The sequence below is a fragment of the Aythya ferina genome (genome assembly GCF_964211825.1).
Source record: "Aythya ferina genome assembly, chromosome: Z".
NCBI lineage: Eukaryota > Metazoa > Chordata > Aves > Anseriformes > Anatidae > Aythya > Aythya ferina.
Window position 1 is genome coordinate 78,450,807 of NC_140299.1, and position 21,325 is coordinate 78,472,131.

Consider the following 21,325-nt stretch of genomic DNA (forward strand, 5'->3'; position numbering starts at 1 on the left):
AGTTGTCTCTGAGCTTAATGGGAATGAACTCCAGTACAGTACGTCTTGTACTCCTACCATGGTACCTCTACACTCCAATCCTACCATGTACCGTTCCTCATTTGTTCACAGATTTTTAAAAAAGGACCACCACCACATTGGGAATCAGATTTATATAGCCATGTCCATGGGAAAATAACTAAACTGTTCACAAAAGCCTACCAGTTGTGTTCTACTTGGGTACTACCATTATATCTCATTTAGATAATGGAAAAAATGGGCAGCTAAAAAACTTTGCAAAATACAAATATTGGTCCTCTGAAATCTTCATAGTCAGTAAGTGTAGAGTAGGAAAAGAGTTCTACATTTTTAAGTGGTAGAACCAACACTGGATAGAGAACTTCAAAACCGCCTAAGAGATTACTTCAGACCTAGATTTTTATTTTTTTTCTTCTTTTTATCAGTGACCTCTGTTTTTTGGATATCCAGCTTGAGACACCATAAATGGAGTAAATTTTCAGAAAGCCTTGAGCACCCACTCTCTGAAAAACTGGTTGCATTAAGGTATCTGAAGATGAGCACCAAGAATTGCTGCATCCAAAATGAGTTTGCATCAGGAATCCAAATTCCCTCAAATTGGCATTTAGGGAGGACCTAGTACTTTAGGCAGCTCTGAAAATCCTAGGCACCATGCACAGTGCATGTTTATCTCTGACACTGGCAGATATAGGTAAACATCTTCCACCCAGACCACTGCAGATTTAGAGAAAAAAACATATTTCAATACTTTTTTCTGCTAACTCTAAGGAGGATTAACGAAATAATTCAGGGCTAGCAACACTTTTTTTTTTTTTTTTTTTTTTTTTTTTTTCCCACTGACAGTTTAAAAAGCAGATGTATTTTAGATACATGTACATATGAGATGCAAGGAAATGTATTTTTCTCTTCTAAACCTTAATAGCTGAGTTCAGATTTTATTTAATAATCTTGTTTTAAGACTTAATCAGTTTTTTCAAATTTTTATTTCTTGTGATGTGTAAATAGCTAAGAAATCTAAATATTCTAATATTCTTTCATTAAGACAGTAACATTTCAAAAGCTAATGTAAAGTCAAGCTGCTAAAGTTTATAATTTTTCTGTCCAGCAGTTCATTTATACAACTGCCCTGAGTAGATGCTATATACTGCTTAGCAAACAGCCTAAGAGTTTAAAAATAACTCAGTAAAGCTACTCAAAGGTAACACAATACTTCTCAGGCATCTTTAATTTAAGAAGAAAATAGGGTTTTCTCATTAATTAATTATTCACTCCATCAACGATTTATACATAATAAAAACACAATTGAAATGTTCAGAAATAATTGTGCTTGTTCTTATGCATTGGATCATAAGCCTATTTTTCAGAAAGACAGGGTTCAACTCTGAAACAAATCCTATTTTTGTGGACTCTTTTAGCTGCTTTTATTAAACTGCATGTCATTCCCATGCGAAAACAGTCTTTTCTAATCATCTGGCTTGCTGTGGTTATCATGTTGGCTTTTTTTCTTTTTTTTTTTTTTCTTTTTTTTTTTTGCAAAACCTTACTGACCCCCTATAAACAAAAACATTATCTTATTTCAAAACTCCAGATATAATCAATTTGCAGTATCTCAAACTGGTACAAATATGTAAAATTTGTGCTTTTAAAAGCTTCTGCTTTGAGTAGCCTTACATTCCATAATTGTGTCCTAGCATTGTCAAGCTCTATTGCATGCCCCATTCATGAAAATTATATTTTGTTGGGATGATGTAGCTTAAAGAATTTGGCTCTAAAAATTCCTTACCTAGAGCTTCTATTAAATTATATTAATTTAAAATATCTATGGAATGATACTTTTACAAAAATATTAAAACAAAAACAAAAACAAATTAATGAGTTGGGTTTATGAAAATGACTCTTTACAGTAAGAAAGGTTTATCACAGTTTTGGTAACTTGCATGAGTTCGTATCGAAAAGAAATCTTTCACATGTTCTTAATGAATTTAAATCTGGTGTGCTCTAGGTATTTTCAGTTGTACGCTCTGAAACAGTAGACACCATACAGCTTGTGCTTTTTATCGGGGAAGCCTACAAAGCGAACGGCGGCTTCATTAGGGCTGCAGCGTTTCCTTGGTCTGGAGATCGGGTAGCGGACGCTGCCGTCCGCCAGCCAGCCAGCGTCGCAGCGGTCATATCCCAGGAGCTTCCAGGCAGCAAATATCTGGCCAACTTTGGCGATCTGAGCGCCATCCTTCAAGCAGGCCTGGACAGCCTCATCATAGGTGAGTTTGGTCGGGTGTATTAGGTAGTAAAAACGACCTAGCAGGAGAAAGAAGAGGAAAGAGTCATAAGTCGCAGAATCAGGCCAAACAGTGGCTGATTTGGGACTCCGAAAGTTAGTTGTTACGCTGTGAAAAAGATTTTAAGTTTTTCTGTAGTGAATTGATAAATATTGGGAGTAGAAAAAAAAAAAAAAAAAAAAGAGCAGGCAGAGGAGGACAATCTAAACAAAAATACAGCATTATACATATTTCTACTAACATAGTATGGCACAGCATCTCCAGCCTTACTGGCATCCAATGCTAACTGACCTGTTGTAATGCATTTTCCTCCTCTGGATGTAGAGGTATAAAAACAGGAAGAAAAAGGGTGAGGAAGAGAGATATTGGTAGATAAGCTGTTTTTCAGTGGTGGCCTTTGTTCTGTACCTAAGGTTAAGGTGCCAGATGCATTTACCAAGAAGGTGCCAAAGATAATCCAATAAAATGCCTGAGGCAGATCTCAGGCAAAGCAGACCTCATACAGCTGCATCTTAGCAGTAGGGAAGGGAAATTAGTGAAATGTCCAAAGCAGTATAATTTTACATCATGCTCTCAACACGAGATTAAAACCCTTGCGAGTTTTCTTCTCAGCAGCATGACATAGCAAGATTTGGCCACAGATAGCACTTGGGTGAGGGTGGCTGCAGCTAACACATGCAGTTTTACCCTCTGACAAGGCAGTGACCTTGTTTCTGGTTAAGTACAAGCACGATGTAAAGTTTTTTGTTGTTGTTGTTTTTGTTTTTGTTTTCCCCTCTAAGAAAGACAAAACATAGCACAGCTTCTCAGAAGCAGAGTCCGAAGCTCTGGCAGATCAAAACCATGTCTGCCATAAGTCTTCATTAGCAGCATCACAAACATTCACAGCAGTTCTGCAACTCTGTTTCTCTTTAGGCATCAAAGGACATATCCTTGCCTTGCGATGGCATTGAACTGATAGTGCTAGTAAGAAAAATTTGACTCTGTCTCAAGCTAATGAAAACATATGCCAGCAAGTAACCCTCAAAGAGGAAGTCCCCTGTATTAATCCAAGAGCAGCAATAATACCAACATTAATTTCACTTATCAAGGCAATATAAATTCTTTGTTAGCATTTCACTCATTATACTTAGGTTTATTTATTAGATTTCAAAATAAATTCACAACATTTTCAATCTGACTGTTCTATAAAAGGGGGAATTTGGCTGAGAATCAAATCAGTTCATTCATGTGGGGCAAGTACACTCTCAGCTTTTTAGTTATGTACGTATTCTGGTGTAATATCCATTTTCTTCCTCATAAAAAAAAAACAAAACAAAAAAAAAAAAAACAAACAGTTAAAAACACAGGTTGGATCCTGCACAGATTACTTTCCTGGTGAAGGAAAACCAATGAGAAAGAAGAAGAGTTACATCAGCTCTAGATCCCAGCAAAAAAAAAATGCTTAGTTTTTTTTTTTTTTTCTTTTTTCAAGTGAAGAAATGTCAGGTCAGATGAAAATATAAAGATAATAGAATTAGCTTTGTGTGAAGGTTTGAAATTTTATACTGTGACAGGAATCATTAAAAAAAAAAAAAGCAATGACATTGTGGCTGTGGTGGAAAAGAACCTTCTAAACAATTTCACTGTTGTCAGAAGCAATATCTACAGTGTTTTCACAGAAAACTGTTGAGAGTAGATAATCCACACTTTTGTAAAATGCTTGGTTGACTCCAGCTCAGCAAGTTGACAGCATTTACAGGGTGTTGCTGAAGAAAAATGTTTATTAAGTGGAAACCTGTTCTTACTAGGTTATTAAGAGGTTTCCCCAAAGCAAATAGGATTTCAGACTTAAGGGAACAGGGATTTGGACTGATAGTATGTAAACTTCACCTAGCTTATTAGTTGCTCTTCAAACCATATGTCAGTGGAATGTAATTTCCTAGGGATTTGCAGTAAGGTCAGGCTTTTGACATATGACATCAATAATAAAAACTCCTATACTCTGCCCCTTCCCTAAATAGGAGAACTTTAATAGCAAGCCCCACAAGGGTGGAACATGCATCCAGAACATCTGATTAAATAAGACACAGTCAATAAACTCAGTGCAGATTTGTTTTTTTTTTTGTTTTTTTTTTTTTTTTTCCTGCCAATAGGTTAGAAGGCCTCCTAAATCGCAACTGCTCAATCTTAGTTTTCATTAATTCACATGGAAGGATGGGAGGTGAGAGGGGAGAGAGGGGCATTAACCCTCCGTCTCTCATTAATAGCTGGTAGTTAGGTCACTCCTACAGAGGATGCGTGTGCTTGGCTTGACTTCTCACTCCAAACCAAAGGGCAGGGGATTTATGCAAACCTAATCAAAATCCATTTATTACAGCCTTTTTAAGCTTTTGCATGTAATGGAACAGCTTAAAGAGGAAAACCTGAGCACTTGACCTAAATACCTACATCCTGTGACTGCAGGAGCCTGAGGGATGCACTGCCAGTGAAGATTCCTCCTAACCTCAGCTTTAAATGGGGCGTTTTGAGGTGAAGTGTTTTTTTTAATCAAAACTGGGTGTAGACAAAGTGGGACAGCACACTCAGAGGCACGGAAAGGCAGCACCACCCCACCTGCTGTATTCTGTGCCAAAGAGCTAAGACAGAGATGCCTGTGTGCTCAGGGAGGATGCCTTCATCCGCAGCTGGTCATCGAATACCTAAGGGTTGGGGCTGAGCCCTAAGGCTGATGCAGGGCATGGGATGCCCCGTGAAGTCAGCAGTCTGCACACAGGCTGAAAAGCTTATGAAGAAATGGGCTGAATTGTTTCGCTGTGCAAAGAGTAAATGCATGGTTTCAAATGGCAGCGAGGGGCATTCCCAGCAGGCAGCACAACATGTCGGCCATATCATCTGCTCCACAGACCTGTACAGCTCAGGACACCTCACAGCCACAGACACCGGCTGGGTTAGGCCATTGTTCTCCAAAGCTGAACATATTGAAAATAAATTCCTTAAAAAATAAGGTCACAGTAAGTATGCTTAAATACAGTGATCAACTCTGGTGACTGATTTTAAACCACTGCATTAAAGAGGTGGGAACAATTTTTGAAAATCCTCTTCAAGACCTCCCCCCTGACTCCAGTGCACCCACTTTTATGAAAGGGCACATAATTTCACTTTGCGTAGTTTTGTTCCCCTTTTTGGAGCAACAACTACGTGTTCCCAGAGATCCAGTACTCCGTTTATCTGGAACAGTCCGCATGCATTATTCAGAAAAGATCTTCTTCCACTTCCTCCCCTGCAAATGGTGGTGGGTAGTTTATCACATGCATTACTGAAGTAAACAGGTGGTTCACAGCTGCATTTTCAACATGATCCCTAAAATTAATTCTTTGTATTTTTAATTTTGTTAACATAAGAGATTTTTACCCAATTTTGCTAGAGCTGATAACAAATCAATTATGCATTGCAGTTCTGTGTGCAAAGTACATAACAAAATGCACGTTAATGAGCTGAAAGTGTGACAAGCCCTAGTTTTTTTTTTTTTTTTTTTTTTTGGAAAGTGTTTAATTATAAAGGAGCTGATAGATATGTCTATATTTAGCTTGCCTAACACTTTCCAGTGTCAGAGATTCCCATGTTTTTTCTTTGAAAGACTCACTGCTCCCATTGAGAAACCATTTGAAATTAGGTAAAGAATAACCCTCAGCTATATCATTACACATTCTTTGGCCTATGCTATTTTGGGTCTGTGGGACTTGAATTCCTGCTGCAATACTTGTACAGAAAAGGACCATCTTTCCTGCACAGCCATATGGTCTTATTCTTGAGCTCTGAATAGTAAACATATAGACAGAATTATGATAATGTTACTCTTTGTATAGTTCTCTCTCTATATATATTGTTACATATTCCTATAAAATGGTAAATTGCTGGTACTACAGTTTTTAAAAAGCAGATGATCCATTTTGGGGTGTTTAACTTTACCTTCACAGTCACAAAAGACAAAAAAAAAATCTGCTATGAATCACCTGAATGACACAGTTACACAGGCAGAACAAAATGCTCAAGTATTGCACTTAAATTAGTCTGAGAAAAGACACTGTAGAGGGTAATTTTCATAAAGTACTAAGATTATTTTATACTGCATTGCAGAAGAACTCTGCTGAAACAATTTCGCTGTGCAGTTAACAGGAATGAGTGCAGAATTCATTTCTAACAGCATCAAAACAAATTTTTGTCATTATTTCTTGGTGTACTCAGTTTACCACAGAGGGACTCCAGTAGATTCAGAGTGAAAACACTGAATCTGGACAGGAGCTCACTGCATTGAAGACTATATTTTCATTTTTCACCCTAATGACTGAATGTAATTTTGTCATCATGTACCTTTCTTCTCCACATAAAACCCAAGCCTCTACTATTTAAAATTGAGGCTTTCTTGCTTTTTTTTTTTTTTTTTTTCTTTTTTTTTTTTTAATCTCCCTTGTGATCATAACATATTTTTGAGATTTCTTTCTCTAAAAAGAACCCAATGTAAACCTCACACACCCTCATTATTCACAGCAGCAGCTCATACAACTGACACTCTTTGAGATTTTTTTAATATATATTTTTTTAAGCTAGCTTTACATGCCTGTGATCCTGGGGCCCCTGGCGTTTTTCCAGCTCCCTCACATAGAGCTGAAGGCTTCTCTGTTTCACACTGTCAGGAGACTCCAGCAGTCACTGCCACTGTTGGAAATGCATGGTGTCCTAACCACTTCTCATTTTCCTTGACTGTTCCCAAGCCGAGAGGATCAATATTGCGTGTTGCAGAAATAGCTCAGTGCCCATAGCCACTATCTTTGGCAATTGCATCCTGGTGGCAAGTAGGGTTATTGAAAGGTTTTTCCCTTTACAGTGAGAACACTAATGACATTGTTAAGCACATATAAGTTATCTGAATTTGTTAAGCACAGTTATTTGAATTGCTGAGCTGCCAGTAGGAAGCTGGCATTCTGGGAGGGTTGCTGGGATTATTGTGGATGTTAAGGTGTGCGTGGGACATGAACAGTGGAGAACATAGAAGGGACACAGGAGGTTTTCTGCTGGTAGCCTGAGGGACTCATATGATGCTGAGCTACAGGGAGATGGGGAAATTGGTGCTCAGCACGTTACATCATCCTGTTGCTGTGTGGCATTCTGTCTTGCAGGGCAGTTTAACCAACTCCCCAAGCATGAGATTCATTTTAATGGAACTTTGATTTTTTTGATCTCTTTGCCACCTGTTTACCTTGTCCTCACCTTATCTCATTCCGCTTCTCTCCTTCTCTATCTTGCTGTATTACTGTACAGACAATATTTGTCTATAAACATCTTTTTTTTTTTTTTTTTTTTTTTTTTCAGAAAGGATTTTTATCTTCCCATAAGAGATGCTGTTAAACTACTAGTATGGAAAAGGGTTGTTATTAGTGACCAGCGATCATAAATGTTTGCCCTGCAAGTGCTTTAAATGGTGTAGCTATCAAATTCATTTTTCCCCTAGTTCACTTTATTACTTAGTGCTATTTCATTACTATAGATTTAAATCTGCATACAATGAGCGCATACAAGATTTCACCTTGAATCAGTGGAGCCAGAAAAAATATGAGCCAGCATTTCACAGAATGATGTAGCATGATAAAAATCAGATAAACATTTGTTTCAGAGTACATCCAGTCTCATTTTTGATATTGTTGGTTTCAGGATTTGTTGCTTTGTAGTTTTTGTTGTTGTTGTTGTTTTTTTTTTTTTTTATTTTTTCTGAGAGGGTGGGACAGAACATATCTTCTAATAGCAAATCTTATGTTTATTTTTTTGTGTGCTGTAGAGCACAAATGCTTCAGTGTGAATAATCAATCTGAGCAAACACAAAAAAGGTGATGCTCCTTGCTCTGGTGGGGCTGCATGCCAAGCAGGAATTACCCATGAGCACGATGTTATAGAAGATTGGAGACTCCTTTTGCACTGCTCACTTGCAGTGCTCCTCTCATTCACAGCCACGCTTTATAAATCCTTTTCAGGCACTAGATTAAATGATAGCAGGCTGAGATCAGCTCATTTCACACCTACAGTATGATCTACTGACAGCTGAAATCTTGCAGTCACTAAAATAAGGTTTAGAGCAAACCAAGCTCAGAGCTAGAGTGAACATATTTTGGTTTTGACAGTGTACTAAGATTAGAAATCTAAATTATTGGGCACAAGAGCCAGGAATAGCTTTGCTGATAAGGAAGTATTAGTCATGTTAGAGTTGGTGTATGAGCTGGAGCTGCTTGAGACAACACCAGAGATGACGTGGCAATCAGAACTTTGTTTTGGTGACATTTAAGTTGTAAAACATCATAGTTATAATTTAATTCAGTGGGGAAGTGCAATTAAAGGAATTACTGGTTTCTTCATCACTTCAGCTGAAAGGACCTGGGCAAATAGCACTAAAAAGGTATTGAATTAACACTAATGGGGTGAAAGTGGAGATATTAGAAACAAGTGCCAGTACAACTCCAAGTTTTAAAAATGATCTGTGTGAACATGTGGCAAAGACAACATTACTCTGGGCATGTCTTAGTAAATTCAACAGCAACATTTCCCAATGCTGACGCAAACTTTGGCCAGCCAAGTGTTATCTGCTGCCCTTTGCTGTTGTCGGCATCACTTTCTTTTCTGAAACGGCCTCTTGTGAGGTAGAAGTGAGCCCAGCTCTTACCATTGAAGTTTGAAGTGAAGCAGAACACATCATAGCGGCTCTTATCCTTGTCCCAGAAGCCGTAATTCCTGACGCCGGGCACCGTGTTCTTCCCCCCACAGGGCTCCCTGGGCTTGGTGATGGGGTACTGCACGGAGCCATCGCTGAGCCAGCCTGCGTTGCACCAGTCCAGCCCAGACCTCCAGGCCTCGTAGAGCTGATCGAAGGAGGCGATGATGGAGTCCTGGTCCAGGCAGGCTTGCTGAGCCTCGTGGAAGTTCAGGTTGTAACGACCCAGCCGCGGAGAGTAGGGGAATACGACACCTGAAATGGCAGAGAGGGGGCTAGCTGAGTATCTTCAACACCAAAAGAGCACAAGAAGGAGAAGCAGCATTTCCAGTCATCAGAAAGAGAAATAAAGGTTAACCCAATAATGTGTTTGACAGATAAGTTGCTGTTTTTCTGGGGAAAAATGCTCTGCCAGCACATCAGCTGCGTGGTCTGGAGAGGGTTTGCAGCCACCTTCTCACCTAGCTCCTCTCCAGGTAACGCAGCGGGGAGCCCCCCAGGGCTGCATTTGTGCCCCACCAGCAGCTCTGCTTTCCCTGCTCTGGTCTCACCCTCATGCATGCAAGGAGTGCTTAAAGATGAGAAGAGCTGGAAGAAATTTTGCAACTAAATGCTTCTCATCAGAAAAGTCAAGTTTATTGGCTGCAAGATCAAATTCTCTTTCAAAATATTAAAAAACAAACAAACAAACAAACAAACAAAACAGCTTAGTTCTATTTCTTCTTCTTTTTCTTTCTTTTTTTTTTTTTTTTTTTCTGGGTAGGATTTGGCGATTTTATTGCAATTACATAAAAAGAAGACGTAGCATAAAGACACACGAACTATTTCTTCTTGCATGTGAACATTAAAATAAAAAGTTCTGATTGACATAAGAGTGCTGTGCTCTTTTCCTGGACTCTTACCAAGATTTCCTGAGAGTTCAAGACTGTTGGATTTTTGTTTGTTTGTTTTTATTCTATTTCACAATGTCCCAGGAACAGGAAGGCATTTCATGCCCAGCTTAAAAAGAACATTTCAAGGCTAGTCTGGTAGGAGATATAATATCAGGGTCCTGAGATATTAAAATACGAAATCTACAGGGAAATAAAATCCATGAAATCGTGTGTGGTTCTGGGGAGTCCTTCCTGATACTCTTCGGCTGCTTTTTGGCATTTCCTCACCACTCAAGGAGGCAGAGCTCCTCACTGAGGGCATCAGGGAGCACGGTCCCTTCAGCAGATGACGTTTCCTCATTTAGGTGAGGAAACCATTTAGCCAAGCAGCACTCAGCGTGCAGCAATGCCAGACCTGATAAGCAGCACAGACCTGTCAGTGCCTCCATCCCCCCCTGAGGAGTACCACACACCATCCTGCTGCTTATCAGTGATGAGCAGCTGCATGCAGGCAGGACACAGAGACCTGGGGACAGAGAACATCCACGTGGAGGTGGCGGATGTAGGGACAGCTACAAAGCAGTTTCAGCAGCAACATTCAATCAAGGTTATTGAACTTATCTCATAGACTTTCCCACATGATATTTATATATGTATATCTGCATTTAAAAGTTACTTCTCAAAGTAAAAAGGATGTTTCTGAAAATGCTGAAGAACCACCTCCCCATGTCGCTCTGATAAAAGACTGTACAAAGAAGAGAGAGATGTGAAACAAAAGTTTGGTCAGACCACCCTAACTTTGGCAGGGTTTAGAAACTTAACTCAGATCTAAATTTTATAGTTGGCTTCAGCCCAATCTTCATAATAAGCTGAAATAAAATGGCACCAGAAAAGATCCAGCTCAGAATGTTTATTCTCAAACATCCCTGCACAACGGAGTGCTGTGGGATGCAGAGGGGCTGAAGACAAGATAACACATTAGGGGATGAGCCAAAAACTTTAAACTCTGGTACAGACATCCATCTCTCTTTTTATTTTCTTCCCTCGGATGAATTCTCCCCGTAACAAGTTCCTCGTCTCCAGGGCAATGTAGCATAGGATACTAGGATACTGAAATTACATTACAGCCATGCAAGACTGTCAGCATGCAATGAAGTCATTCTTCTTCTCAAGCACTCAGCCCACCTTGGTGTCTATTCCACTGGTATCTTATTGTCTCCTTTCTTTCCCTCCTCTCCCTCACTCATCTATCATCCAAACAGTGTTATTTTTGTTAAATAAAATCTTTGTTATTACTAAACCCCAGTGACTCAATCCAAGAAAATAAAGCATGCAAATGTAAACTTGCCAGGGTAATAATAAACAAGATTTTGTTCTCCTCCAGCAATTAACTGGAGAGTCTGCTGACTTTCTTTCCTTTGTAAATCTTTTCTTAAGGTACTTTTCAGTTATTAGTTGTCCTGAACTATAAAGCATTAATGAATTGTAATGTTTCATGTGCTGCTAACTATAACTTCATAAACAAGAAGCTGTAGCTGTGGCATGATTTCTCAAACTTTGTTTTTCCTTCCTCCCTCCTGCCCCTTTAAAAAATAAAAATATATTAATTCTCCCTTGGTGTTAATGGATAGAAATAAAAACGACTATAGTAAAAATATAGCAAGCATCAGAGGAGTCCAAGCTTTATTGCTTTATCAGAAATCCAATACTTATTGTTTTTCCAGAACTATACTTCCCCAGACAACTGACTCCTCGTCCAGTACATATGCTTGATCTGCACTTCCACGTAAAAAGAACCCTACCAGAGGTGGATGCTAGAAACTGAACTGCTAAACTTATATACCTTCCAATTTGTTGGAAACTGTTCAAACAGATTGGGTTCCTTAAGATTTCTAATATCTGCTTTTTTGACGGTTAAATATGTTAATTTGTTACAAATGTACTTGAGCTTGACAGTTTAAGACATAATGTCTTAATAATGTAAATAGGCACAAAACTGTAATATTAGCTTTGGGCTATATTTGGGTAGACTGCATAGAAGCTGATTTTTGTTTGGGTTCATCCGCAGTACAAGCCTGCAACTGATTAGCATTAATTTCATCCTGCAGATGGGGGTGGCCATTGGTGATGTTGTACAGCTCCATTGACTCGATATACATTTTGTATAGCTTTGCATTATTTTGAATTGTTGCTAATATTGTTTTATCTTCTTCATTTCCCTATGAAACTAACACTAAATTAATAGCTAGATCTTACTATTCATCTTCCTTTTGGTACAATTTAGCAGTTCTGAACTTTAGTTCATTGCACAGCGTCTTCTTTGGTCTTGGATCTTATAAACCATCAAAAGATAATCCATCCCATCTGTTCTTGAGTGGACAAAAGCTGTCTGGAGGCTCGTTTCTGTTCCCAAACTACAGACTGACTCAAAAACCCTGACTCCAACCCTGCGTTTTGCCACCAAACAGAACACCCACTTCCAAATATTAACAAATTCGGCTCAGGAAACAGAGGGAGAGGAAAACTTCCAGCCTCAAATGGCTGGAAATTAGCACTTATTGTTGGCCACATGAAAGCTCCAGATAATCTTCCACAGAGGAAGAATGGTTTTGTTCTTCCAAACACTTTACGTAACTGTAGCCTGTTATGTATGGCTCGCTCTCGGCTTGCTATGAACAACAGCTGCTGATCTCCCCATGTTTTCTGTAGGCACATCCTGCTGGCAGTCTTCACATGGTATCTGTATGCAGTCAGGCACTTCCAGCCATCTACCAGAAAATGTGTCTGTGCAGGGAGCCTCTTTAAAACCCAGAGAGCTGTGGTTCCCTCACCCAGTTAGCTTGTGGGAAGACGGAGCTGAAACCCATCACTCAACCTTGGTGATTCAGCTCCTCACCCCAAGGAAGCTGTTGAGATACTTGTGGAGCCTGAATGAGGAACATCAACTTTGAGCGTGGACTTGACCATGTGGCTCCTCTCCCAGACTTGCACTTCTCTGAAATAGGATCTACACCCACGGTGGGACAACCCCTGCTAGAGGATGAACCTGAGACACATGGATTCAGTGCAGAGCAAACCTGTCACTGAGCAGCAAGGATCTGACCCAGCTTGCTGTATGTACCTGTGGCAATGCAATCACAGTCCCCAGAACAACTTTTGTAATGGAAATTAGGACTTGTTCCAAATCAGAAGGTAAGACGTGGAGGTTTAACATATCCTCCCCATACACGAGCCCATGTTTCCATAATGCCTTACATTCAATTCAGGTGTTCAACTCTGCTACTGTGCTTCTCATTATAGTTTATGAAAGGGAAACCAGGAGAAGGGAGAGAGAGGGACAAGAGAAACTGTCCTGCAAAGCAAAGTCAAAAGTGCTTTTGTGCACAGGTGTTGACAGCTTCCTTTTCCCTGATTGAGGAAATATTTTTTTTTCTCCATTTGTTTCAGAGGGAGAATTTATAAGAGGTCTATGAGAATCAAATGGTTGCTTAACGAAAATAAGAGGAAGATAATCAGAGAAGCAGAGCTCGTCCTGCTCACATAAGGAATAGAAAAAAAGCATGACATTTGTGTGTCATTTGCAAGCTATTTCAGACTCCTATATGCAGATAATTCCTAAAACTCAATACAAATGCTTTGTAGTTGCCCAGTCACTACAGGGACATTCACAGTGCAAGGAGCTGTAATGGTTATCCAAGGCGAGATGAGGAAATAAGCCTAGAAAGCACAACTCCTGTAACAATTTATGGGTGTCTATTAAGCTTGTACCATACGCAATTAGCAGTTTTAAGAGTATTTACAGATAGAACAAAATCTCTGTTAACGCATGTGGAGAAAAAAAAAAAAAAAAAAAAAGTCTTTTTAAAGCCAGAGTAAAGAAATGGGCTTCCTTGAGTTCTAGCCTAAACAGAAAAGTAAGTTTTTGTGTAGCCAGTGTAAACACCTGGTACAGTAGGGTTTGCTATATGCCATACTGTAGGGTACAGTTTTACTTTGGCAGGTTCATGCACTCGAAGACAAAATTTTCCATGTTGGATTTCTAAAATTCGGTGAAAAGTGGTAAGTGTCTCACTTTCCTTCAGAATCCATCTCCACTCCTCTACCTGTTGGGTGTCTTGACTATTCAGCACAGGCTCCGTGGTGGGCCACCAGCTGTGAAGAGGTAGCAGCCTCCCCATGAAACTGGGGCCACTTGAGGCAGTGTCCATCCATCCCACGGCACCCCTGCACCAAGCCATCAGCAGGGTCACTTGCTTCTGACCAATGCAGGCACACCAACTAGACTTGCCTGGCCTGGGGCAGATTATTTCCTTTTATTTTCTACAGCCTTTATCAAAATTTGAAGACTGTTGTCCTTTGCTCTCCTTAGGACTATCCTAATTCTTTTAGCATTCTCCTTTCAGGTCTTCATTTCCAGATAATTATTTGTTGCTCTATTTAGATCTTTTACTTCACTGCATCCTTGAAGTGCCATTTCTCACAGTAGTAGCAGTACATGTGTGTCTGCAAAGACCTGTTGTCCTGACACAGAAGGAATTACATGGTCTGACACAATTTATTCTTGCCGAACTGTTGTCTTTTACAACAAATGTTGTTGTCTTCTAAGCACTTACAAATGGTGTGCCTTATATCATCAGTTTTACTATAGACAGAACAACACATTGTTATGCAAAGAATGTTTTAAATAGTTTTTGGTGTATGAATGTAACAGCAACATGCAAAAGAAACAAAACAAATTAGGATAAATCTGATTAGAAACTAGGGCGAGATTAGAAATGATTTCTGTAATAATTTGGAAGAATTTTTTTTATATGCAACTCATGAAATTTTTTGAACTATTTTTGAGCTATAAAGTCTGTTTTGGGGGGAGATGCTGCTTTTTCCCACCCCATCTTGGGCATAAAGGCTAACATACCTCCAAGCAAGATAACAAAACCTGCTAGTTTGGGGTTTATGTGGAGCCACCGAAGGTGTTAATTTCTATCAAGAAGCACGGTCTACAGAGATTTTTAACAGCTTTATCTAGATCTGCATATTTCTGGTACTGTTGAATGTATCAAGTAATTATTTTATTGCCTGCACTGCAAGGCTACTGTGCTCAGTTATCATCTATCCCTGAAAACAGGACCTACAAAAAAAAATCCTAACAAATTAAAAACCTGCCTTGGGCAGCTTAGCATTGCTCCACTTTCTCTGCCACCTGGCCCATGAATCTCAGTGCCATGAAGGAATAGTACACTCAATGTGTGCCTGAGCAATATTAGTCAGGGTGCTGCTGGAGCTTTCACCTGCCCAGGAAACCAAAGGACACAAACCTGGCATAGAGAGATTCACTACAGTGCCTCATGCTCATAAGAAGAAAAACAATAAAGCACTGACATAAAGAAAATTTAGTGAAGAACAGAAAAACAACAACATAAAGGAAATTTACTATAAGCTGAGAATTCATTCTTTGCTTATGACTTGGGCAACAACATCTACCTTCCATAGGAGGCCTTTTAATTTGTTCAGCTTTCAGTACTCTCAGAATATTTGAAAAAGAATACAAAGTTCACGATCCTTATTTATGCACAGGAGCATGGCATGTTCAGTTCATTGAGAAAATGCCTTTGGTGACAAGGTTAACATAAAATAAAATCCCACTCTCTTCAGTTCCTGCCACTTCTTCCATCCACTGTGCCCAGTGCAACACTCCTGCCCTTAGACCCTGCATCTAAGTCCACGAACAGGATGGTAATGATAACAAGGTTGTTTTTAAAAGTGCTTTAAAAAAAAAAGGAAGGAAGGAAGGAAGGAAGGAAGGAAGGAAGGAAGGAAGGAAGGAAGGAAGGAAGGAAGGAAGGAAGGAAGGGAGGGAGGGAGGGAGGGAGGGAGGGAGGGAGGGAGGGAGGAAAAGAATGAAAGATATTATGAAAGATTTTCATAATAACAAAGAAAATATGCAAAAAAAAGTTGTGCAAGGTATGTAACAAATATAGATGGAGTCTAATTTCAATTTATTTTTTTTTTCTGTTTTTGTATGTTTGTTTGTTTGTTTTTCCAAAGCTAAAAATAACCAGTTATTATGGATAGCTTATGTAACAACAATCATAGGAGGCCTGTAAGTCTAATAAGAATAAAGTTCTACCACATTCAGAGAAGATAAAAGGTCCATTGAGGTAGAGGTCAACTATTTTCATATAGATAAATTTACATGCTTTCACCTAGCCAAATTGATGCTGTTTGTACAGCAAACTCACACTGGAGTGATCAGCTGTTTTATGCTGCTAGCGGGCATTCCTGGATATAAATGGTTTTGTCTTGCTGCCAACTAACATCCTGAGGGCCACCATCTCGGGACATAAGACTACTGATGCAGATCCTTCTTACTGTGAGATTAACCTTATTGCTTATAACAGATGAAGGATGCTAGTATGGACTAATAGATTTTCATTTTTGTCCAAGGACTAAAGTAAATTTTATCTAATAAATTTGATTTGATTTTTTTTTTAACTTATTCTGGTCAGCAGTGCCCAAATGCATGAAACAGCAATAAAAGCCAACACTGCATAAACCTACAGATGAGATGAAAGAGTGCAGTGGCACACAAAGAGAGGGATACGCTCCATCCATTATGTACATCCATTATGCCCATTGTAAATATATACTTGTAAATGAAGTATACTTTAATCATTATGATTTTAGAATGGAACTTCAACACAACTTGGATTTATTTATCCTAACCATTACTAAGTTGTTCTATTCCAATCTGACACACTCACACTCTTATCTCACCTCTTGAAAGGCTAACTTTTACCATAAGGTTTCCTAAATTAGTATTTTCTGTCTGATTAGGAAATGACACTCTACAATATCAGATATGAACAACTTGACACCCATATCTGACAAAAGTCTTTAAAACAAGACATTGTTCTGTACAGTAGCCAGACACTCATCAAAATGTGTGAACTTTCCTTAGAGCAGAGATTGGAACATACTTGGCTGAAGACAAATGACACCTCTTTGCCCTTCCTATCCAATGAATTTCCTTATTTTGGGTTTGAGGCAAGAGGAAACAGGAAGGAGTGGTGGTACTGGAGAAGATGGGCTGGAGCTGGCATACTTCAAAGGCAGATGAAGTAGGCTGGAAGATGTGTATTGGGAGGTAGAACCTAGATCTTGTATCCAATAACCTGATGCTCTATCACTAAATGAACATGGTAAAAAAGACAGAAAATCTACTTTTTGCCATTGTGTTCAAGAGATACCATTTCTCCAGTGCTTACTGCTGAATAACTCTTTTTGTCCTCAAAAAAAGAGATGTAGTAACTCTTGGGGATGTCAGGGCTGCGATGTCTCACTCTGTTAATGTGCTTTTCAGGACCTGTGTAGTGATGGGACAAGGAGTAATGGCTTCAAACCTAAAGAGGATAGATTTAGATTAGCAATAAAGAAGAAATTCTTTGCTTTGAGGGTGGTGAGGCCCAGGCCCAGGCTGCCTAGAGAAGCTGTGGATGCCCCATCCCTGGCAGTGCCCAAGGCCAGGCTGGATGGGGCTTTGGGCAACCTGATCTAGTGGGAGGTGTCCCTGCCCATGGCAGGGGGTTGGAACTAGATGATCTTTCATGTCCCTTCCTACCCAAACCATCCTACTGTTCTACGATTCTATGTAGATATCCACCTGAGCAATCTCATACTGCTCATTAGCCCATTTGTGGATTCAGCACTTAGCTCTGGGCAGCATCAAAAACTACGTAACTGTTACTTCAAAGGTACGATGCTACGTGGCACCAGAACAGGTACTGAATGTGTGGTACAATGAATATTTTAAAGATTTTACACTGGCTCTGACTGTATTACATTGGCAAACGATATCAATATGCCATAAAATGCTGGGAAGTCTTAGTATATGACTGGGAACAAGATGCACAGTAATTTATCTGCAAAAGCTTGAAGGCTGATGGAGGTACGTACTTAGGATGTGAGGAGCCTGCCAGAAGAATGTTATTGCCTAATGCCATGAATGAAGTAAAATGCTTTTTCCTTCTACTCATTTCTGTCTTCACTCAAAACTGAGTATTAGGTAACTTAACCTGTGTACATGACCAATTTTCTTTATCTCCTAAATTTGTAAAGAATAGTGTATGTTCTTATTAAGAACCAACTATGTGGGGTAAAAAACAATCTAAAAGGAATATTGTGCTGGCATGAAAACTGTGCAGGTCCAGGGCCTTTCTGTACCCAGAAATGGAAGATATTAGCAGCCTCCAACCAGGAAAGAAAAAAACGAATGAAAAGAAGTAAGCTCAGCCCATGATACCTATTTGGTTGCAACCAACAGTGAACCAGTCTTATTGAGAAGATTGTGTAAGCAACCATCAAACCATCATAATGTGCAACAGCCTGCAGTGAAAGATTCACACACCTCACCAATTTAATAGGTCTTGCTTTGGATATATTTTTTTTTTTCCTCACCCCCCCCCCCATTTTTTTCCCCCTAACTACTATATAATGCCTGATACACACATGCTGGAAAGTATAAGGGTAATGGGGACAGGGAGACATCTTCGAGCAACTCATGGTTTATTGCTGAGAATTATACAGTGCATTGGGGAAAAAGGCCAAATGCTGATTTAGCTTCATTGAATCCTGTAAAATTTATCTGAATTTCATAAGAGTAAATGAAAGATGATTTTTTTTTTTTTGTCCTGTTTCAATCCATTCCACCATTTTTTCTAATGGTTTGTACTGTATTGTTTACAAGAATATTGCTGAGGGAAGTAGCTACTACAGTCTATGTATAAGAGTTGTCTTAGCAGGATATATAGAGATGTATTTCATACAATTATAAAGCTGGAAAAAAGACAAAAGCATTGTCTCTGTAAAATTATTTTAATATTTTCCCTGTTGTAAGAAGATTTTTATCTGCTTGCTAATATAAAATGTCCCAAAGTTCTGTAAAATGGCTTTTAGGGGAATACTTAATATAATTTTGCCCAAGTCAACTGCAAAAACACGTAGCAATTTCTGTAAAACTACAGGACCAAATTAAAAACATACGGAGTCCTTCATACTGTGTTTGGTCAGGGGTTGATTTTTTTTTCTCTTGGCTCCCCTTGCACTAGGCTCACTGGGAGCTGAATATGCTATGGGCTAGTATAAGTTATAAAAGTTCTAATGTTCTTCTAATTTATGATAGCTGCTAGAGGCTGTCAGGCCCAGGTCCCCAGAGCACAATGAATCCCACTTCTCAGCTTGCTGCTATCGCTGATAGCACAATACCAGCAGTATGAGGAGGAAAAGCAGGTATTCCTGAACACCACACAAATCTCAATTTAGGTATAATTCAGACATTACTTACCTTCCAAACTCAGAGCTACCACTGCCGTGTCATCCTCTAATCCTTCAATCACCTCGCACTTATATCTTCCATAATCCTCCAGCATTATATTTGTGATTATGAGGGAGGCATCATTTTCACTGCTTTCTCTCAGAAACACTCTGCCCTGGTACTTTCCGTAGCTCTTTCTGTGGTGTCCCATCGCAACAAAGACGTCCACTTCTTTGAGGTAATCTGAGGTGAGTTTGGTCCACTTGACACGGATTTTGTGGGTTCCTGAGCCAGCTATTGATGTGTGTTCGTGGTAAAATTTACATGGCAGTGTGACATTGCCACCCCGCTGCGAGAAGATTTTGGCTTGTTCTGCTACCACAAGTAGACGGGGTCCATTTTCTTCTAGGATTCAAGCAGAAAAATAGAAAGGAGAATGAGTCTGCATTCCACCTTGTGCAGAACGGACATGACCATTAGCTGTAAGTCCACAGGATCATTTCCCTGCAATCATTTTGTACCTGTACAGCAGTAAGGCATGCAGACTAGTTGTATACAATTATTTACATAGTCACACATATACAAGCTAGTAACAGGCATTGAGGTGAGATTCAATAGCAAGCTACAGCTTTACTTCCCACGCTATGTATGTGGAGAAGTGCAATATGTGTGCACAGAGTGGCCAAAATGGTTTGCAGCACTGTCCCCTGTGTAGGCAGAGGCCATCTTACATAATCCATAGTCATAATGATAGAGGTGCAGTGATATATAAGTAGGGTTGTAGAGTTGGTGTATGAATGCTATCATCTGAAAACTGCTTGATGCAAGCACCCTGTATTTCCCTGTGGCTTGTTCCAGAGCTGTCAATCAACACTGCCCTCTTTTCGTGACTCAGTTTATATATGCGAACTGAGCTTATTCAGGCAAAGCCTCTAATGATATGGGATGCAGCAAATCATTCTCACAGAACAGGAAAAGTGTTACAGTATCAAACAGCATTGTCTATAAGGACATGAGAAGTGTCAGTGTAATTTAAAATGGCCTGTTTTCTTCGTGTATTTTATTCTAACCTTCAAGCTCCTCTGCTGACATACTTCTGCTAACGTCAGAAAGTCCAATTTATCTTCAAAACCATAAAATCCTGTCCTTTCCTGCCCTCTTTCCTGATCATCTCAAACTTTTTTCCCCCATCTTTTTTAACCGATATCCTTCAAACTTGTCACCATTTTATCTTTGATGTTTTGATCTGACTTTTCACACCAACCCATTTTTAGCTGACAGGCTCCTGTCCTCCTTTACCCTTTCCCCAGATTCCCTGCTCCCTTTTCTCTGTAGTAGGTCACTATTGCTGATGCTGCTCTGTGTTTAGGATAGTCAGCTGGAGCAGCTTGCTTCCAACCTCATCTCTCTAGGGCTTCTTTGACAGGCTGTGTTGCCTTGGGAAAGCCCTGGAAAGCACAGGTTTGATGGTGGCAGCCAGCTCATGTGGCCAAATGCTAGAATATTTCCTTCTTTCAGTAACTCTTGCCTCTCCTTTCATACCAAATCGATTTAGCAAAGCGCAGTGCTTCTGTAGATATTGCTGTCCTCTGTCAGTAGAGACACTGTCTGAAGCTAGCAATCACCAGCACTCAGCTTGCTAGAAAAGAATTACCAACCTCACATAACTGATTACAAAGAATCACAGAATCACAGAATCATTAAGGTTGGAAAAGCCCTCCAAGACCATCTGGTCCAACCATCCCCCTTCCACCAATGTCATCCACTAAACCATGTCCCTAAGCACCATGTCCAACCTTTCCTTGAACACCCCCAGAGACAGTGACACCACCACCTCCCTGGGCTACCCATCGCAATGCCTGACTGCTCTTTCTGAGAAGAAAGATCTCCTAATTTCCAGCCTAACCCTCTTCTGGTGCAACTTGAGGCCATTCCCTCTAGTTCTATCACTAATTGCAAAGACAAGCCAGTCGAGCATGAACCTGCATCTGCATAAGAAAATAAGCTATCCTGAATGTGTAATCCTTTGCCAGGATATGCTGTGTCAAGAGCATCACCGCACAGGATAGCCTACCAGAGAAGGTTCCTCCAGAATGAACAAGCTCAG

At 39.7% G+C, this 21,325-nt stretch overlaps 1 protein-coding gene across 3 annotated transcripts in view; it reads right to left on the minus strand.

Annotated features, from left to right (window-relative positions):
* Positions 1–829: 829 nt before the first annotated feature.
* Positions 830–21,325, minus strand: part of HAPLN1 (hyaluronan and proteoglycan link protein 1) — a 59,475-nt gene continuing 38,979 nt past the window's right edge. For all 3 annotated transcript variants that reach the window (XM_084505352.1, XM_084505353.1, XM_084505354.1), the window contains exons 3-5: positions 19,249–19,623; positions 8,989–9,291; positions 830–2,316 (exon numbers count right to left, since the gene is read on the minus strand). In XM_084505352.1, coding sequence (XP_084361478.1) covers positions 2,027–2,316; positions 8,989–9,291; positions 19,249–19,623 — 968 coding nt within the window. In that variant the 3' untranslated portion in view covers positions 830–2,026. The remainder of the gene's footprint in view (positions 2,317–8,988; positions 9,292–19,248; positions 19,624–21,325) is intronic.